Source organism: Leucoraja erinacea, unplaced genomic scaffold (assembly GCF_028641065.1).
Source record: "Leucoraja erinacea ecotype New England unplaced genomic scaffold, Leri_hhj_1 Leri_80S, whole genome shotgun sequence".
NCBI classification, from domain to species: domain Eukaryota; kingdom Metazoa; phylum Chordata; class Chondrichthyes; order Rajiformes; family Rajidae; genus Leucoraja; species Leucoraja erinaceus.
In genome coordinates, this window is record NW_026576740.1 from 232,501 (window position 1) to 254,176 (window position 21,676).

Consider the following 21,676-nt stretch of genomic DNA (forward strand, 5'->3'; position numbering starts at 1 on the left):
CCAACCACCAAAGTCAGACTAACCGGCCTACAGTTCCCACTATTCTGCTTTGCTCACTTCTTGTGCAACGGGGTAATATTGGCAATTTTCCAATCATCTGGGACCTCTCCTGTCTCTAGTGATTCTTGAAATATCACTGTCAATGCCTCCACAATCCCTAAAGCCACCTCTTTCAGAACCCTAGGGTGTAGTCCATCCAGTCCAGGTGACTTCAGCCCTTTCAGCTTCCCTTTAGGACTGAGATGAGAAAAATATTTTTCACACAGAGAGTGGTGAATCTCAGGAATTCTCTGCCACAGAAGGTAGTTGAGGCCAGTTCATTGGCTATTTTTAAGAGGGAATTAGATGTGGCTCTTGTGGCTAAAGGGATCAGGGTGTATGGAGAGAAGGCAGGGATGGGATACTGAGTTGGATGATCAGCCATGATCATATTGAATGGCGGTGCAGACTCGAAGGGCCGAATGGCCTACTCCTGCACCTATTTTCTATGTTTCTATCCTCCAACTCCTCCACTGCCCTCCTCTCCCTCTATTCCCGCTCCACCACCACAACTCCCTCCTCACCTCCCCAAGATCTCGAGGGTGCCGCACCTTTCCCTCCTTGCGTGCCCAGCGCAGCAGCGCCGCCGCCCTCAGAGCCAGGCTCAGCGCCAAGGCCTTGGATCGTTGGAGTGGCCCCGAAGCAATAATAAAATGGAAGTAATCTTATCCATGTTGCCGTTGTGAAAAAAAATGGTGATCTGAATTCTGGAAAGGCCCCAACTGCGCAGGCACAGCTGAGGACCCGTTGTGCGCCCTTTGTGACGGCAGTAGAGATGCGCACGGGAACCCTCTCCCAACTGCGCATGCGTGGGTGTGGGTGCTGTTTTGTTAATTTAAGCTTTAAACGTTAATAACTTTTGAAATATCTAATCAATCTAAAAAAATGATTGTTTCATTTACACCACGGGGCAATGGTGAGTAAGGTGGGCCAAAAATTGTAGCACTATCGTATACCGCTTTTGCGCAAATAAAAGTACAACACAAACCTGCAAACAAATAAGATGAGAGTTTTTGAAATATAATAATAATAATAATAATAATAATAATAATAATAATAATAATAATGACATGACTTCAGAATTAAGGGTCAGAAGTTTAGGGGTAATATGAGGGGGAACTTCTTTACGCAGAGAGTGGTAGCGGTGTGGAATGAGCTCCCAGTGGAAGTGGTGGAGGCAGATTCATTGGTATCATTTAAAAATAAATTGGATAGGCATATGGATGAGAAGGGAATGGAGGGTTATGGTATGAGTGCAGGCAGGTGGGACTAAGGGAAAAAAAATTTGTTCGGCATGGACTTGTAGGGCCGAGATGGCCTGTTTCCGTGCTGTAATTGTTATATGGTTATAATAATAATAATAATAATAGACAATAGGTGGAGTAGGCCTTTCGGCCCTTCGATCCAGCACCACCATTCAATGTGATCATGGCTGATCATCCCCAATCTGTACCCGGTTTGTGTCTTCTCCCCATATCCCCTGACTCCGCTATTTTAAAAGCCCTATCTTGCTCAGTCTTGAAAGTATCCTCTCCCTCCTAGCGTGCCCAGAGGAGCAGCATCCATCGGCGCCCTCAGAGCCAGGCTCAGTGCCAGGCCTCGGATGGGCGCGGCCTCTCCCTGCCTGGCCTCTCCGTGTCCCTGGAGCCGGCAGCAGCCGCCATCCCAGCCCCAGCCGCAGCCACAGCCCCAGCCTCAGCCCAACCTCAGCCTCAGCCCCAGCCTCAGCGCCAAGGCAGCGGATCCCGCGGGCCTGGAGTAGATCGGAGTAAAATGCTCTTTTTAAAAATCCTACCTGTGTCGCCGCTGTGAAAAAAAGGTGGCGAAAAAATTCTGGAAATGCCCCAACTGTGCAGACGCGGCTGAGGACCTGTCGGGTGCCATTTGCGATGCCAGTAAAGATGCGCACGGGAACTCTCCCCCAACTGCGCATGCATGCTGTTTTAAGTTAATTTTTTTTAAACCTAAACAACTTAAAATATACCATTGATTGGAAGAAAACTGGTTTAATTTACAGCACAATGGTGAGTAAAGTGGGGCAAAAGTCATAGCGCTATAGTGTACCGTTTTTGTGCAAATAGAGGTACAAGATCAAACCTGCACACAAACAAGATGCGAGTTTTAGATAGACAGATAGACAGATAGACAGATAGACAGATAGATAGATAGATAGATAGATAGATAGATAGATAGATAGATAGATAGATAGATAGATAGATAGATAGATAGATAGATGTTTAATTTAATTTTTTTGTGGGTATTTGGGCATATGATAATCAACTTGAGACACAAGGAACGGTAAATGCTGCAATCCTGAACAAAACATAAAGTGCACATTGGTTCCGATCCAATACGTTGTCTGTCCATTCTCTCCACAGAGGGTTGTGGAGGCCAAGTTAATGGATATTTTTAAGGCAAACATAGATAGATTCTTGATTTGTACAGGTGTCAGAGGATGTGGGGAGAAGGCAGGAGAGGAGTGAGAGATTGATCAGCCATGACTGAATGGCAGAGTAGACTTGATGGGCCGAATGGCCTTATTCTACTCCCATCACTTACGACCTTAGGAACATGACCCCCAGATATGTTGACTAATCCTTTTACTGCTATCCATTATTACCTCTTTAATAATTGACTCCAGCATCTTTCCCACCACCGAAGTCAGGCTAACTGGTCTGTAATTCCGTTTTCTCGCTCGCTCCTTTCTTGAAAAGTGGGATAACATTAGCTATCCTCCAATCCACAGGGACTGACTTCCTCCTGCACTCTGTTTTTTAGCTGCCGTTAGCTCGAGCTGTCTTGGCTTGAAGCTTCCGACTTCCATCTGATGGATTCTAGGATTCCATCAGCTCAAAGTGGAATGAGTACAGGGTGTTGTACAAAGGGAGGGTATGATCTCATCCAACAGCAGAGCAGGCCTGAGTGATTGGCCGGGTATCCCCATGTGAGCTCTGCTTCAGTGCTCAGTCCTTGTATCTCAACTGTGCCCCAGTAAGCAGACTGACGTAAATGCTGTGCTGGTCTGCCTCAGTGTAGCTGCCTGAGGAGCAATGATCAGCTGGCCCATTCCATGCCTGTGATGGGTGCCGTGGGATCTTTAAACTTTAGAGATACAGCGCGGAAACAGGCCCTTCGGCCACCCGGGTCCGCACCGACCAGCGACCCCCCCCCCCCCCCCCCCCATATACACCAACACTATACCACACACACTAGGGCCAATTTACAATTTACCGAAATCAATTAACCAACAAACCTCTACATCTTTGTAGTGTGGGAGGAAACCAGAGCACCCGGGGAAACCCCACACCGTCATTGGGAGGAGGCACAAACTCCGTACAGACTGAAGTCTGAAGAAGGGTTTCGGCCCGAAACGTCGCCTATTTCCTTCGCTCCATAGATGCTGCTGCACCCGCTGAGTTTCTCCAGCATTTTTGTGTAACTTTGTACAGACAGCATCTGTAGTCAGGATCGAACCTGGTCACTGGCGCTGTAAGGCAACAATTCTACCTCTTTACTGTCCATGGGAAAGGGGGTGTGTCAATATCCACTGCAGGCTGTGCCTCTGACCATGCTGGCCGAGCCTCCCTCAGTACTGCAGTGCATGGCAGCCCACAACTCCTTGTTGTCAAATCATCAACTCACCACCTTGTCACTCTGAGACCACGACACCATTGAATCGCTGTGATGTTGCATGGGGGCAGTGTGGACCCACCACGGCAGGGGCGGTAATCCCGGGGGGTGGGGGCAGGTGGGACACGTCCCCCCCTGTTTTGAGAGGTGGGGAACAGTCCTCCCCCCCCCCCCCCCCCATTTTTTGTAATCTGGATTTTAAAACCCGGTGAAATCTCTGCTTTCCGCGATACAGTGGGGGTGGAACTGATAAGAGAGACGTCGGGCAGCAGGCAATGGGGGCGGGACATGATAATTCAGTGCGATCATTGGAGGAGGGAGACGTGGTACAGACCTGCGCCTCATCCGCAGCCAGGATCGATCCCAGCTCTCCGGCGCTGTCCCATCCCAGGTTTACAGCCTGCATGGAGAAGCAGCGCTGATGTCCCGTCCTCACCCGAGTGCCCCCCACCTCAACCTTCCCCACGCCTGTGGGTGGCCAGAGACGTCAGGAGTCAGACGGGCGCGGCGCCCCCAGGCCCACAGCCAGCGCAGACAAGCAGCGCTAAACCCAGCTCAACTCTGCCTGTCCATATAACCATATAACTATTACAGCACGGAAACAGGCCATCTCGGCCCTACAAGTCCGTGCCGAACAACTTGTTTCCCCTAGTCCCACCTGCCTGCACTCATACCATAACCCTCCATTTCCTTCTCATCCATATGCCTATCCTATTTATTTTTTAATGATACCAACGAACCTGCCTTCACCACTTCCACTGGAAGCTCATTCCACACCGCTACCACTCTCTGAGTAAAGAAGTTCCCCCTCATGTTACCCCTAAACTTCTGTCCCTTAATTCTGAAGTCATGCCCTCTTATTTGAATCTTCCCTATTCTCAAAGGGAAAAGCTTGTCCACATCAACTCTGTCTATCCCTCTCATCACTTTAAAGACCTCTATCAAGTCCCCCCTTAACCTTCTGAGAATAAAGACCTAACTTATTCAACCTATCTCTGTAACTTAGTTGTTGAAACCCAGGCAACATTCTAGTAAATCTCCTCTGTACTCTCTCTATTTTGTTGACATCCTTCCTATAATTGGGCAACCAAAATTGTACACCATACTCCAGATTTGGTCTCACCAATGCCTTGTACAATTTTAACATTACATCCCAGCTTCTATACTCAATGCTCTGATTTATAAAGGCTAGCATACCAAAAGCTTTCTTTACCATCCTATCTATATGAGATTCCACCTGTTATTCCCAGATCCCTCTGTTCAACTGTATTCTTTAATTCCCTACCATTTACCATGTACGTCCTATTTTGATTTGTCCTGCCAAGGTGTAGCACCTCACATTTATCAGCATTAAACTCCATCTGCCATCTTTCAGCCCATTTTTCCAAATGGCCTAAATCACTCTGTAGACTTTGGAAATCCTCTTCATTATCCACAACACCCCCTATCTTGGTATCATCTGCATACTTACCACCTCGTCTGGCTAGAAGGACGAGGGCAGCAAAAACTCTGGGAACACCAGCGCCTGGAAGTTACGGCCATCCTGACTTGGAAACATATGGCCGTTCTTTCATAGTGGCTGGGTCAGTATCCTGGCGGCCACTGTGAGTGCACTACATCTCACGGACTGCAGCGATCCTCTCCACAGACACCAGTGAGGAGCAAGCAAAGACAGGCTCAGCCAGCTGCCTCACAGCTCCAGAGATCCGGGATCGCTCCTGACCGGGTGGAGTTTGTACGTCCTCCCTGTGACTGTGTGGGTTTGCTCTGAGATCTTCAGTTTCCTCTCACACTCCAAAGACAAGTATGTAGGTTGATTGGCTTGATATGAACGTAACTTGTCCCTTGTGTGTGTAGGATAGTGTTAATGTGCAGGGATCGCTGGTCAGCACGGACTCAGTGGGCCGAAGGGCCTGTTTCCATGCTGTATCTATCAATCATAACAATCATGATTCTCTGGAATCGCGTCAGGCACAGCATCCTGGTCATTCCCGGTTTCCCTCTTGCCTGACTCTCACTCGCGACCCGAAGCGTCACCTATTCCTTCTCTCCAGAGATGCTGCCTGACCCGCTGAGTTACTCCAGCATTTCGTGTCCATTCCAGGGCCGCTAGTGACTCGTGCGGTCGATTGCTTCCTTGGCAGGTTTACTTTGGGAAGTGGCTGATTGAGGGCAATCCGTGCGTGATCCTGTTTGACGTGGGATTTTCCTCCTGGAACCTGGAGCGCTGGAAGGCGGAGCTGTGGGACTGCTGTGCCATCGGAGTGCCCTGGCACGACCGGGAAGCCAACGATGCCATCCTCTTCGGGTTCCTCATCGCCTGGTTCCTGGGAGAGGTCAGTGACCTCCCGTGGGCAGGGGTCAGTGCGGGAGTTGGGGAGGGGGTGGGTGATGGGGAGGGGGCTGGGACAGTGTCTGACAGGTGGGGTTAACTAGGATCGTGTGGGGAGAGGGGCAGCTCTGGGTGGGCACCAGCAATGACTGAACACTTCTAGGTGGCACGGTGGTGCAGCGGTAGAGTTGCTGCCTTACAGTGCCAGAGACCCGGCTTCCATCCTGACAATGGGTGCTGTCTGTACAGAGTTTGTACCTTCCCCCCGTGACCTGAGTGGGTTTTGCCGAGATCTTCGTTTTCCTCCCACACTCCAAAGACGTACAGGTTTGTAGGTTAATTGGCTTGGTATACATGTAAATTGCCGCTGGTGTGTGTAGGATAGTTTTAATGTCCTGGGATCGCTGGTCGGTGCGGACTCGGTGGGCCGAAGGGCCTGTTCTTACTGTTGGGTTGTAATTAATAAATACCCAGGTCATTATCAGTCATGGGATCTTGCTCTGCTTTAATGAAGACACTGTTTGTTATGGTCATAGAACTGTACAGCAGGGAAACAGGCCCTTCGGCCCACCGAGTCTGCACCGCCCAGCGATCCCCGCACACTGACACTACCCTACACACACTAGGGACAATTTTACATTCATACCAAGCCCGCAAACCTGTATGTATTTGGAGTGTGGGAGGAAACTGAAGCTCTCTGGGGAAACCCAGGCAGTCACGGTGGGAGCCCACAAACTCCGTACAGACAGCACCCGCAGTCGGGATCGAACCCGGGTCTCTGGCGCTGTGAGACAGCAGCTCTACCCGCTGCACCACTCTTGCGTTGTAAATAGTGCCTTCCTCACCTCTTCTCCCTCCCTCTGCCCTCCCCAACATGCAGAACGCCCATTCTCCCCACTATCCTGTCCCTCTCCCCAAGCCTCCCCGTCCCCTCCCACCCAAATCTCACCCTCTAGCCTTATATCCCCCCCCCCCCCCCCCCCCCCCCATCTCTCTGTAGCTGACGCCTGTTGCCCTCTTCCATCTCCATCCTGTGCAAGGAACCCGCCATCTGCCAATGAACCAGTATCCACCTGTAACTGCCAGGCTTCGTCCCGTCAGCACCGCTCCCTGCCAGCTCTACCCCTCTAGTCCGTCAGTCTAAAGAATGGACCTGACCTGAAACATCACCTGTCCCCTGTCTATTCCCTCCACAGATGCTGCCTGGTTCAGTGGCTGCCCACTGCCTGACCCGCTGAGTTGCTGCAGCACTGTGCTCATTTATTCATTATAAAATGATCAACTTTATAATTAATTTCAAATATATTAATTATAATTATACATTAATTAGACATATAAACGTGAACCACACCACAGAGAGAACCTTCAACCCCCACCCCCACCCTCAACCCCACCCCCACCCACCCTCATCCCCACCCCCACACCCATCATCCCCCCCCCCCCTCACCCTCATCCCCCCCCCCCACCCATCATCACCCCCCCCCCTCACCCTCATCCCCCCCCCCACCCTCAACCCCACCCCAACCCTCACCCTCATCCTCAACCCCACCATCACACCCACCCTCACCCCCACCCTCATCCTCAACCCCACCCCTCACCCTCATCCTCAACCCCACCCTCACCCTCACCCTCACCCTCACCCTCACCCCCACTCCTATAGCCCAGAGACCTCCAGGTTCAATACTGACCTCACACGTGCTGTCTGTGTGGTGTTTGCACGTTCTCCTTGTATGTGGGTTTGGTTTAGTTTAGTTTGAGAACAGCATGGAAACAGACCTTTCGGCCCACTGAGGCAGTGCTGACCAGCGATCCCCAAACACCAGTCCTATCCTACACACAAGGGACAATTTACAGGAAACAATTCATTTACAAACCCGTCTAAGGGGTATGGGAGGAAACTGGAGCACCTGGAGAAAACCCACGGAGTTACAGGGAGAACGTGCAAACTCCGTACAGACAGCACCCGTAGAATTGAATCCAGACCTCTGGAGCTGTAAGGCAACAACTCTACCGCGACACCAGTGTGCTGCAGTTTCCTCTCGCATCCCAAAGACGTGCGGGTTTGCAGGTTCATCGACCCTGTGTAAATTGTCCCTAGTGTGTAGGGAGTGGATGACAAAGTGGGATAACATAGAACTCTGTCACCCAGAGAGTTGTGAATCTGTGGAATTCTCTGCCACAGAAGGCAGTGGAGGCTAATTTACTGGATGTTTTCAGGGATAGTTAGATACACTGGAGCTCTTAGATCTAGCTGAATCAAGGGATATGGGGAGGAAGCAGGAACGGGGTACTGATTATGGATGATCAGTCATGATCATATTGAATGGTGGTGCTGGCTCGAAGGGCCGAATGGCCCTGCTGCACCTATTTTCTATGCTTCTAGAGTGATACAGTGTAGAAACAGGCCCTTCAGCCCATCTTGCCCATGTCCCATCTACACTAGTCCCACCTGCCCATATTTGGCCCACATCCCTCCAAACCTGCCCTAACTATGTACCTGTCTAACTGTTTCTTAAACGTTGGGATAATCCCAGCCTCAACTACCTCCTCTGTTCCATACACCCACCACCCTTTGTGTGAAAATGTTACCCCTCAGATTCCCGTTAAATCTTTCCTGTAGTGTGAATGGGTGATTGGTAGTTGGCGTGGACTTGGTGGGCTGAAGGACCTGTTTCCATGCTGTATCTGTAAACTGAACTAGCTGTGTTGTGTTGTGTGGCTGTGTGCGGTCCTGGTCTAACCAGCGTTGTGATTCAGTTTCTCAGCCAGTGCGAGGAGAGCTGCCCTTTCATCATCACTCACTTCCACGAGTGGCTGGCCGGCGTGGGTCTCATCATGTCCAGGTTCCGCAGGCTTCCCATAGCCACCATCTTCACCACGCACGCCACACTTCTGGGCCGCTACCTGTGTGCTGGAAATGTCGACTTCTACAACAACCTTTCAAATGTGCGTACACACCCTTCCACCTTCCTCAAGGAACTGTTTTAAACTTTATTCAGTATCCATCAGCCACCATAACCTAGGACCACTCACACCCTGGTCATCCCCTCGTCTCCCCTCTCCCGACGAGCAGCAGGTACAACTGCATGAAAGCCGCACCACCACCACGATAGGGTTCAGAGAAGATTAACGAGGATGTTGCCAGGACTAGAGGGTCTGAGCTGTAGGGAAAAGTTGAGTACGCTGGGTCTCTATTCCTTGGAGCACAGGAGGATGAGGGGTGATTTTATAGAGGTGTATAAAATCATGAGAGGAATAGATCGGGTAGATGCACAGAGTCTCTTGCCCAGAGTAGGGGAATCGAGGACCAGAGGACATAGGTTCAAGGTGAAGGGGAAAAAAATTAATAGGAATCTGAGGGTTAGCTTTTTCACATAAAGGGTGGTGAGTGCGTGGAATAAGCTGCCAGAGGAGGTAGTTGAGGCTGGGACTATCACAAAGTTTAGGAAACAGTTAGACAAGTACATGGACTGCACAGGTTTGGAGGGATATGGACCACACGCAGGCAGGTGGGACTAGTGTAGCTGGGGCATGTTGGCCGGTGTGGGCAAGTTGGGCCGAAGGGCCTGTTTCTACGCTGTATCACTATGTGACTCTATGATGTACTGTTTTAAACTTTTAGCAATATCCATCAGCCATTGTAACCAAGGACCAATCACTCACATCCTGGTCATTCCCTCTTCTCCCCTTCCCCGTCGGGCAGAAGGTACAACAGCCTGAAAGCACGCACCACCACACTCAAGGACAGCTTCTTCCCCTCTGTTATCTGACTTTTGAACACACCTCCGCTAAGTCCGCCTTGGCCTACGCGATCTCCCGGTTGCTAAACACTTTAACTCCCCCTCCCCATTCCCACACTGACCTTGGGACCTTCTGTCCTGGGCCTCCTCCACTGTCAGAGTGAGGCCAAATGCAAATTGGAGGAACAGGGCCTCATATTTTGCTATGGCAGCTTACACTCGAGCAGTATGAATATTGATTTCTCTAACTTCAAGCACACCTTGCATCCCCTCTCTCTCCGTCCCTCCCCCGCCCTAGTCATTGTATTAGTTTCACTGTCGTCCTGTTAGGTTTCACTGTTTGTAACCACTCGTTATCATCCTCACAGCCAACAATGGACCGTTGTGGGCACAACCTTTCCTTGATCATTTGTTCTTTTCATACCTTTCATTCATTTGTTCTTTGTACCTTTTTATATCCCTAGTTCCCCCTCTCCTCTGATTCTCAGTCTGAAGAAGGATCTTGACCCGAAACATACCTATTCCTTTTCTTCTGAGATGCTGCTTGACCTGCTGCGTTGCTCCAGTATATTGTGTCTATCTTTTGAATAGACCTCTCATATGCCAAGGATGAACTTTCAATCTTCCAATCTACCTTGTTGTGGCTCTTGCGCTTTTTTAATCTGCACTTTCTCCGTAGTTGTACATTATACTGTGCATTATGTTTCCTTTCTCTTTTTGCACGACCTGTTGTTCTAGTGTATGGTTTGATTGTACTCTTAATTGTCTGGACAGCACACAGAACACAAAGATGATCATCTGCAGTTCTTTGTCACTGTTTCTCAGTGTAGACCACAACAATAAACCAATATTTATACCCACTTTATACAAGCATTCAATGTTACCAGGTTTACCTGGTTACACTGCAAATGGATCAGTTGTAATCATGTATTGCCTTTCTGCTGGCTTGTTAGAAACAGAAACATAGAAAATAGGTGCAGGAGTAGGCCATTCGGCCCTTCGAGCCTGCACTGCCATTCAGTATGATCATGGCCATTCATCCAACTCAGTATCCTGTACCTGCCTTCCCTCCATACCCCCTGATCCCTTTAGCCATCTAACTCCCTTTTAAATATAGCCAAAGAACTGGCCTCAACTACCTTCTGTGGCAGAGAATTCCAGAGATTCTCTGTGTGAAAAATGTTTTTCTCATCTCGGTCCTAAAAGATTTCCCCCTTATCCTTAAACTATGACCCCTTGTTCTGGACTTTCCCAACATCGGGAACAATCTTCCTGCATCTAGCCTGTCAAACCCCATAAGAATTTTGTAAGTTTCTATAAGATCCCCCCTCAATCTTCTAAATTCTAGCGAGTACAAGCTGAGTCTATCCAGTCTTTCTTCATATGAAAGTCCTGCCATCCCAGGAATCAGTTTGGTGAACCTTCTCTGCACCCTCTATGGCAAGAATGTCTTTCCTCAGATTAGGAGACCAAAACTGTACGCAATACTCCAGGTGTGGTCTCACCAAGACGCTGTACAACTGCAGTAGAACCTCCCTGTTCTTATATTAAAATCCTTTTGCTATGAATGCTAGCATACCATTCGCTTTCTTCACTGCCTGCTGCACCTGCATGCATACTTTCAATGACTCCTCCATTGCCAGAGTGAGCAACACCGGAAATTGGAGGAACAGCACCTCATATTCTGCCTGGGCAGCTTGCATCCTGATGGCATGAATGTTGAATTCTTCCAATTTTGCTAGCCCTTCCTGTCTCCTCCCCTTCCTTAACCCTCGAGCTGTCTCCTCCCATCCCCCCGCCCTCGGGCTCCTCCTCCTCCCCTTTTTCCTTCCTTCTCCCCTCCCAGCCCCCATCAGTCTGAAGAAGGGTTTCGGCCCGAAACGTCGCCTATTTTCTTCGCTCCATAGATGCTGCTGCACCCGCTGAGTTTCTCCAGCAATTTTGTGTACCTGCATACTTTCAATGACTGGTGTACCATGACACCCAGGTCTGGTTAGCACGCAACACAAGCTTTTCACTGTACCTCGGTACCTAAACTAAACTGAAACTGGACAGAATTGCTTGGGCTTGATGTTAGGCACTGCTTCATCAAACTATAGAAACATAGACATAGATACATAGAAAATAGGTGCAGGAGTAGGCCATTCGGCCCTTTGATTTTGGATGATCAAGGCTGTACCCCGTTCCTGCTTTGTCCCCATACCCCTTGATTCCGTTAGCCCTAAGAGCTAAATCTAACTCAACCAGGACTATCAAATAATATGTCATAAGGATATTAGTTCATAAGAGATAGGAGAATTAGGCCATTCAGCCCATCAAGAGTACTCCGCCATTCTATCATGGTTGATCAATTTCTCCCTCCTAATCCCATTCCACTGCCTTCTCTGCATAACCCCTGCCACCCGCACTAAACAAAAATCTATCTACCTCTGCCTTAAAACAATCCATGGACTTTTCCTCCGTGACATAGTTGTACATCAATAAACAAGCCAGCTGAATAAAATACTCTCCTGAAGATGCAACATTTCGATAGTATCCCTGGGGTGGAGGGGCGGACAGAACCAGGCTCGTGGCTGCTGAGGTTTAGATATGATCGGCACCCCAGAGATAGAGCAAAGATGTATCACAGAACCTGTTCTGAAGGAGAGAAAGAAACTTGAAAAACTATAACGCTGCAGTGGTGCAGCGGGTAGTGCTGTTGCCTCCCGGTGCCAGAGACCCACAATTGATCCTGATCTCGGGTGCTTTCTGTGTGGAGTTTGCAAGCTCTCCCAATGACCACGTGGGTTTCCTTCGAGTGCTCCGGTTTCTATGAGATCACCCCTCAACTCCATGATAGTGGCATTTGAGACTCTTGGATGGGCACATGGACATTCAGAGAATGGAGGGATGGAGTTTGTCTCAGCTTCATGTTTGGCACAGACATTGTGGGCTGAAGGGCCTCTTCCTGTGCTGTACTGTACTTACTGTATTATGTAGGAAGGAACTGCAGATGCTGGTTTACACCAAAGATAGACACAAAATGCTGGAGTAACTCAGCGGGACGGGCAGCATATCTGGAGAGAAGGAATGGGTGACATTTCGGGTTGGGTCCCTTTTTCTGAAGAAGGGACTAAACCCGAAACGTCACCCATTCCTTCTCTCCAGAGATGCTGCCTGTCCCGCTGAGTTACTCCAGCATTTTGTGTCTATCTTACTGTATTGTGTTTGGTGATGTGATCAGTTCAGTGAAACACCAGGTCTGCCGGGAGAGAGAGGGGGAGGGTGGAGAGGACACAGAGTGTGTACTGCCAGCTGTCTGCCTCTGATCCTCCACCATCTGACACCAGGCTTCAGGACTAAACACAGGCTGTTCACTCTGTGTAGAAACGTGATCCATGAGCCAGTCCCTGGGGAACCAGCTTCAGAAACATCCATTTATTACAGATATTTGCCGTCTCCCTTCAACCCCCTCCGTCTCTTTCAATATTCTGCTCCTCACGTCCAATCCACCCGAGCAAGTTGTAACAGAGAACATCATCGCCTGTTTCCTGGGAATCCATTCACACTCTGTCAACGATCTGTAGGTATTGTTTAAATGTCCTCTCGTGTTCATCCCTCTCACCAACACAGGGTCATTAGATCAGAGCCATCTGCGATCACTCACATATTCATTCACTTTAGCTCTAGGGACAGTTCCATGATCTTTTTATCTGTCAGTAGTAACCAGGGTTTGCTCCTTCTGTATGAGCAGGTTTACCACAGTTGTCTCGTGTTATCAAGGCTAGACAATAGGTGCAGGAGTAGGCCATTCGGCCCTTCGAGCCAGCACCGCCATTCAATGTGATCATGGCTGATCAGTATCCCGTTCCTGCCTTCTCCCCATATCCCCTGACTCCGCTATTTTTAAGAGCCCTATCTAGCTCTCTCTTGAAAGCATCCAGAGAACCTGCCTCCACCAGCCTCTGAGGCAGAGAATTCCACAGACTCACCACCCTCTGTGAGCAAAAGTGTTTCCTCGTCTCCGTTCTAAATGGCTTACTGCTTATTCTTAAACTATGGCCCCTGGTACTGGACTCCCCCAACATCGGGAACATGTTTCCTGCCTCTAGCGTGTCCAAGCCCTTAACAATCTTATATGTTTCAATGAGATACCCTCTCATCCTTCTAATCTCCAGAGTGTACAAGCCCAGCTCCTCCATTCTCTCAGCATATGACAGTCCCGCCATTCTGGGAATTAACCTTGTGAACCTACGCTGTATTCCCTCAATAGCACAAATGTCCTTCCTCAAATTAGGGGACCAAAACTGCACACAATACTCCAGGTAGGAATAGGAGGATAGGTCATAGGAGGATAGCGTGGCTGAGGAGTTGGTTTCAGATTGATGGATCATTGGAATCTCTTATAGATTCATACAGAACTGAACAGGCCCTTCGTCCCAACTCATCCATGCCGACCAGATGCCCCATCTGCGCGTCCCATTTGCCCATGTTTGGCCCACATCCCTCGAAACCTCACCTATCCATGTACCATTCACTGGATTTACTGGAGATGGTCTTGGAGAGGAGGATGCTCCTCAAACTGCGGAGCATCCTGGACAATACAGCTCACCCCCTCCACTACACACTGGTCAACCTGAGGAGCACCTTCAGCAACAGACTGGTCCCACCAAGATGCAGCACAGAACGCCACAGGAGATCCTTCTTCCCTGTGGCTATTAAATTGTACAACTCCTGCCCCTTCTGTCATAGAAACATAGAAAATAGGTGCAGGAGTAGGCCATTCGGCCCTTCAGGCCAACACCGCCCTTCAATATGATCATGGCTGATCATCCAACTCAGTATCCTGTACCTGCCTTCTCTCCATACTCCCTGATCCCTTTAGCCACAAGAGCCACATCTAACTCCCTCTTAAATATAGCCAATGAACTGGCCTCAACTACCTTCTGTGGCAGAGAATTCTAGAGATTCACCACTCTCTGGGTGAAAAATGTTTTTCTCATCTCAGTCTTAAAAGACTTCCCTCTTATCATCAAACTGTGACCCCTAGTTCTGGACTTCCCCAACATCTGGAACAATCTTCCTGCATCTAGCCTGTCCAACCCCTTAAGAATTTTGTACGTTTCTATAAGATCCCCCCTCAATCTTCTAATTTCAAGCAGAGTCTATCCAGTCTTTCTACATATGAAAGTCCTGCCATCCCAGGAATCAGTCTGGTGAACCTTCTCTGTACTCCCTCTGAACCTTCTCTGTACGGCAAGAATGCCTTTCCTCAGATTAGGAGACCAAAACTGTACGCAGTACTCCAGGTGTGGTCTCACCAAGACCCTGTACAACTGCAGCAGAACCTCTCTGCTCCTATACTCAAATCCTTTTGCTATGAATGCTAACATACCATTTGCTTTCTTCACTGCCTGCTGCACCTGCATGCCTACTTTCAATGACTGGTGTACCATGACACCCAGGTCTCGCTGCATCTCCCCTTTTCCTAATCGGCCACCATTCAGATAATAGTCTACTTTCCTGTTTTGCCACCAAAGTGGATAACCTCACATTTATCCACATTATACAGCATCTGCCATGCATTTGCCCACTCACCCAGCCTATCCAAGTCACCTTGCAGCCTCCTAGCATCCTCCTCACAGCTAACACTGCCCCCCAGCTTCATGTCATCCGCAAACTTGGAGATGTTGCATTCAATTCCCTCGTCCAAATCATTAATATATATCGTAAATAGCTGGGGTCCCAGAACTGAGCCTTGCGGCACCCCACTAGTCACTGCCTGCCATTGTGAAAAGGACCCGTTTACTCCTACTCTTTGCTTCCTGTTTGCCAGCCAGTTCTCTATCCACATCAATACTGAACCGCCAATACCGTGTGCTTTAAGTTTGTATACTAATCTCTTATGTGGGACTTTGTCGAAAGCCTTCTGAAAGTCCAGATACAACACATCCACTGGTTCTCCCCTATCCACTCTACTAGTTACATCCTCGAAAAATTCTATAAGATTCGTAAGACATGATTTACCTTTCGTAAATCCATGCTGACTTTGTCCAATGATTTCATCACTTTCCAAATGTGCTGCTATCCCATCTTTAAGAACTGACTCTAGCAGTTTCCCCACTACCGATGTTAGACTAACTGGTCTGTAATTCCCCGTTTTCTCTCTCCCTCCCTTTTTAAAAAGTGGGGTTACATTAGCTACCCTCCAATCCTCAGGAACTACTCCAGAATCTAAAGAGTTTTGAAAAATTATCACTAATGCATCCACTATTTCTGGGGCTACTTCCTTAAGTACTCTGGGATGCAGCCTATCCGGCCCTGGGGATTTATCGGCCTTTAACCCATTCAATTTACCTAACACCACTTCCCGGCTAACCTGGATTTCACTCAGTTCCTCCATCTCATTTGACCCGCGGTCCCGTGCTATTTCCGGCAGATTATTTATGTCTTCCTTAGTGAAGATGGAACCAAAGTAGTTATTCAATTGGTCTGCCATGTCCTTGTTCCGCATGATCAATTTACCTGTTTTTGACAGCAAAGGACCTACATTTGTTTTAACTAATTTTTTTCTCTTCACATCAACTACATTTATACTTTATACTGCCACAGAAGGGCAGCAGAATTATAAAAGTCGCACCCTGGCCACTCCCTCTTCTCCCCTCTCCCATCAGGCAAAAGGTATAGAAATGTGAAAACGCACCAGATTCAGGGACAGTTTCTTCCCAGCTGTTATCAGGCAACTGAATCATTCTACCACAACCTTTGATTGGATTTTACTGACTTTATCTTGCACTAAACATTATTCGTTTTATTCCCTTTATCACGTATCTGTACACTGTGAATGGATCGACTGTAATCATGTTTTGTCTTTCCGCTGACTGGTTAGCATGCAACAAAAGCTTTCCACAGGGTCAGCAGGGACAGAATGGGTGAAGGGCCTTGTCCTCAGCCATACGGCATTGTGAAGAAATGCTGGGAACACTCAGCATGTAGGGCAGCATATGTGGAGGAAGAAATAGGTAACGTTGCCATTTCAAGACCCAATGATGGAACTCTTTTGGCAAAAGCTCCAGGAGCTAACACATTCACTTTCTCTCACGTTTGCAGCATGGTGACACAGCGGTAAAGTTGCTGCCTAACAGTGCCAGAGACCTGGGTTGGATCTTGACTATGGGTGCTGTCTGTACGGAGTTTGTACGGTCTTCCTGTGACCGTGTGGGTTTTTTCTGGGAGCTCCGGTTTCCCCCCGCACTCCAAAGACATACAGGTTTGTAGGGTCAGTTTAGTTTCGAGATACAGCACGGAAACATGCCCTTCGGCCCAGCGAGTCCGCACCGACCAGCGATCCCCGCACATTTTTGAGAAATATAAAAGTGGATAAGTCTCCAGGTCCGGACAGGATATTCCCTAGTACATTGAGGGAAGTTAGTGTAGAAATAGCAGGTGCTATGACAGAAATATTTCAAATGTCATTAGAAATGGGAATAGTGCCGGAGGATTGGCGTACTGCGCATGTTGTTCCATTGTTTAAAAAGGGGTCCAAGAGTAAACCTAGCAATTATAGACATGTTAGTTTGATGTCAGTGGTGGGCAAATTAATGGAAAGGATACTTAGAGATAATATATATAAGCATCTGGATTAACAGGGTCTGATTAGGAACAGTCAACATGGATTTGTGCCTGGAAGGTCATGTTTGACTAATCTTCTTGAATTTTTTGAAGAGGTTACTCGGGAAATTGATGAGGGTAAAGCAGTGGATGTTGTATATATCGACTTCAGTAAGGCATTTGACAAGGTTCCTCATGGAAGGTTGGTTAAGAAGGTTCAATGGTTGGGTATTAATGGTGGAGTAGCAAGATGGATTCAACAGTGGCTGAATGGGAGATGCCAGAGAGTAATGGTGGATGGTTGTTTGTCAGGTTGGAGGCCAGTGACTAGTGGGGTGCCACAGGGATCTATGTTGGGTCCACTGTTGTTTGTCATGTACATCAATGATCTGGATGATGGTGTGGTAAATTGGATTAGTAAGTATGCAGATGATACTAAGATAAGTGGGGTTGTGGATAATGAAGTAGAGTTTCAAAGTCTACAGAGAGATGTATGCCAGTTGGAAGAATGGACTGAAAGATGGCAGATGGAGTTTAATGCTGATAAGTGTGAGGTGCTACATCTTGGCAGGACAAATCAAAATAGGACGTACATGGTAAATGGTAGGGAATTGAAGAATGCAGGTGAACAGAGGGATCTGGGAATAACTGTGCACAGTTCCCTGAAAGTGGAATCTCATGTAGATAGGGTGGTAAAGAAAGCTTTTGGTGTGCTGGCCTTTATTAAAGAGGAGATTTACTAGAGTTTCAGCGGGGTTTCAGCAACTAAGTTACAGAGAAAGGTTGAACAAGTTAGGGCTTTATTCTTTGGAGCGCAGAAGTTATATGGACGAGAAAAGAATGGAGGGTTATGGTCTGAGCGCAGGTATATGGGACTAGGGCAGAATACGTGTTCGGCACGGACTAGAAGGGTCGAGATGGCCTGTTTCCGTGCTGTAATTGTTATATGGTTATTAACAATACCCTACCCACACTAAGGGATCATTTACACTTATACCAAGCCAATTAATGGTTTCTGCGCTGTATCTTTAAACTAAATATAAAATTGTTGCCCGACCTGTTCCCAGCAGTTTAACCATATAACAATTACAGCACGGAAACAGGCCATCTCGGCCCTAGTCCCATCTACCTGCGCTCAGACCATAACCCTCCATTCCTTTCTCGTCCATATAACTATCCAATTTATTTTTAAATGATAAAAACGAACCTGCCTCCACCACCTTCACTGGAAGCTCATTCCACACAGCTACCACTCTCTGAGTAAAGACGTTCCCCCTCATGTTACCCCTAAACTTCTGTCCCTTAATTCTCAAGTCATGTCCCCTTGTTTGAATGTTCCCTACTCTCAGTGGGAAAAGCTTATCCACGTCAACTCTGTCTATCCCTCTCATCATTTTAAAGATCTCTATCAAGTCCCCCCTTAACCTTCTGTGCTACAAAGAATAAAGCCCTAACTTGTTCAACCTTTCTCTGTAACTTAGTTGCTGAAACCCAGGCAACATTCTAGTAAATCTCCTCTGTACTCTCTATTTTGTTGACATCCTTCCTATAATTAGGCGACCAAAATTGTACCCCATACTCCAGAATTGGTCTCACCAATGCCTTGTACAATTTTAACATTACATCCCAACCAGTTTCTGTTTTAGTCTCGGATTAGCAGCATGTGCAGAGTAGTGATGTGTGTGCTACTGACGGTATGTTTCAGTTTGACGTGGACCGCGAGGCGGGAGAGAGGCAGATTTACCACCGCTACTGCATGGAGCGCGCGGCTGTCCACTGCACGCACGTCTTCACCACAGTGTCGCAGATCACAGCCGTGGAGGCTGAATACCTGCTGAAGTGCAAACCTCGTGAGTACCCCCACCCCCCCATCATCCCTGCACCCTGCGCACTGCACACCAGCACAGTGGTACAGTTGTGTGGGAAGGAACTGCAGATGCTGGTTTACACCAAAGAGAGACACAAAACGCTGGAGTAACTGAGCAGGACAGCCAGCATCTCTGGAGAGAACGAATGGGTGACAATAGACTATAGACAATAGGTGCAGGAGTAGGCCATTCGGCCCTTAGAGCCTGCACTGCCATTCAATGTGATCATGGCTGATCATCCCCAATCAGTACCCCATTCCTGCCTTCTCCCCATATCCCCTGATTCCGCTATCGTTAAAAGCCCTATCTAGCTCTCTCTTGAAAGTATCCAGAGAAGCGGCCTCCGCTGCCCTTTGGGGCAGAGAATTTCACAGACATATGACTCTCTGTGAGAAAAAGTGTTTCCTCGACTCCATTCTAAATGGCTTACTCCTTATTCTTAAACTGTGGCCCCTGGTTCTGGGCTCCCCCAACATCGGGAACATGTTTCCTGCCTCTAGCGTGTCCAAACCCTCAACAATCTTATATGTTTCAATAAGATTCCTTCATCCTTCTAAACTCCAGAGTGTACAAGCCCAGCCGCTCCATTCTCTCAGCACATGACAGTCCCGTCATCCCTGGAATTAACCTTGTTACGCTGCACTCCCTCAATAGCAAGAATGTCCTTCCTCAAATTATGGGACCAAAACTGCACACAATACTCTAGGTGTGGTCTCACCAGGGCCCTGTACAACTGCAGAAGGACCTCTTTGCTCCTATACTTGACTCCTCTTGTTATGAAGGCCAACATGCCATTCGCTTTCTTCACTGCCTGCTGTATCTGCATGCTTACTTTAATAGACTGATGTACAAGGACCCCCAGATCCCGTTGTATTTCCCCTTTTCCCAACTTGACGCCATTTAGATAGTAATCTGCCTTCATGTTTTTGCTACCAAAGTGGATAACCTCACATTTATCCACATTAAACTTCATCTGCCATGCATCTGCCCACTCCCCCAACCTGTCCAAGTCACCCTGCATTCTCACAGCATCCTCCTCACAGTTTACACTGCCACCCAGTTTTGTGTCATGTGCAAATTTGCTAATGTTACTTTAAATCCCTTCATCCAAATCATTGATATGTATTGTAAATAGCTGCGGTCCCAACTCCGAGCCTTTCCGTACCCCACTAGTCACTGCCTGCCATTCTGAAAGGGACCCGTTAATCCCTACTCTTTGTTCCCTGTCTGCCAACCATGTCAGCACTCTACCCCCAATACTATGTTTCCTCATTTTGCCCACTAATTTCGTATGTGGGACCTTATTAAATGCTTTCTGAAAGTCCAGGTACACTACATCCACTGGCTCTCCCTTGTCCATTTTCCTAGTTACATCCTCAAAAAATTCCAGAAGATTAGTCAAACATGATTTCCCCTTCGTAAATCCATGCTGACTCGGACCGATCCTGTTACTGCTATCCAAATGTGCCGCTATTTCATCTTTTACAATTGACTCCAGCATTGATGTCAGGCTAACTGGTCTATAATTCCCTCTGACACTTTGTGTTGAGTCTGTCAGTGGGTAGAGTTGCTCCTTCACAGCACCAGAGACCTGGGTTCGATCCTGACTTCGGGTGCTGTCTTAACGGAGTTTGTACGTTCTCCCCGTCACCGTATGAGTTTTCTCCGGGACTTCCTGTTTCCCCCCACACTCTAAAGATGTATAGGCTTGTAAGTTAATTGGCTTGGTAAAATTGTAAATTATCCCTAGTGTACATAGTGTTAATGTGTGGGGATTGCAGGTGTGCGTGGACTTGGTGGGCCGAAGGGCCTGGTCCTGCGCTGTGTCTCAAAATTAAACTAAACTAAACTAAACTGAATGAAACTAAACAATGTAGGTGATTGGTTGCACTGTATTAACCTCCCTGCGTGTGATTAGGCTGAGTAGTTGCTGGAACTAGGGGGATGGCTGGGGGCTGCCTCAGTGTTGGCTGCTCCTGTCTTGGGAGGTCGTGGCTTGAGGACAGTTTTGGGTTGGGGTTCACAAGTGATAGGAGCAGGATAGGCCATTCGGCCCATCAAGTCTACTCCACCATTCAATCATGGCTGATCTATCTTTCCCTCTCAGCCCTATTTCCTGCCTTCTCCCCATAACCATATAACCATATAACAATTACAGCACGGAAACAGGCCATCTCGGCCCTACAAGTCCGTGCCGAACAACTTTTTTTCCCTTAGTCCCATCTACCTGCACTCAGACCATAACCCTCCATTCCTTTCCCATCCATATACCTATCCAATTTATTTTTAAATGATAAAATCGAACCTGCCTCCACCACTTCCACTGGAAGCTCATTCCACACCGCTACCACTCTCTGAGTAAAGAAGTTCCCCCTCATATTACCCCTAAACTTCTGTCCCTCTCATCATTTTAAAAACCTCTATCAAGTCCCCCCTTAACCTTCTGCGCTCCAAAGAATAAAGACCTAACTTGTTCA

General features: G+C 48.0%; 1 protein-coding gene across 5 annotated transcripts in view; it reads left to right on the top strand.

Annotated features, from left to right (window-relative positions):
* The window catches only part of LOC129694815 (glycogen [starch] synthase, muscle-like), a 220,717-nt gene that overhangs the window by 77,341 nt on the left and 121,700 nt on the right, over positions 1-21,676 (top strand). For 2 of the 5 annotated variants that reach the window (XM_055631572.1, XM_055631571.1), the window contains exons 3-5: positions 5,814-6,005; positions 8,759-8,947; positions 19,037-19,181. In XM_055631572.1, coding sequence (XP_055487547.1) covers positions 5,814-6,005; positions 8,759-8,947; positions 19,037-19,181 — 526 coding nt within the window. The remainder of the gene's footprint in view (positions 1-5,813; positions 6,006-8,758; positions 8,948-19,036; positions 19,182-21,676) is intronic. The other 3 variants (XM_055631573.1, XM_055631574.1, XM_055631575.1) reach the window with 3 other exon arrangements.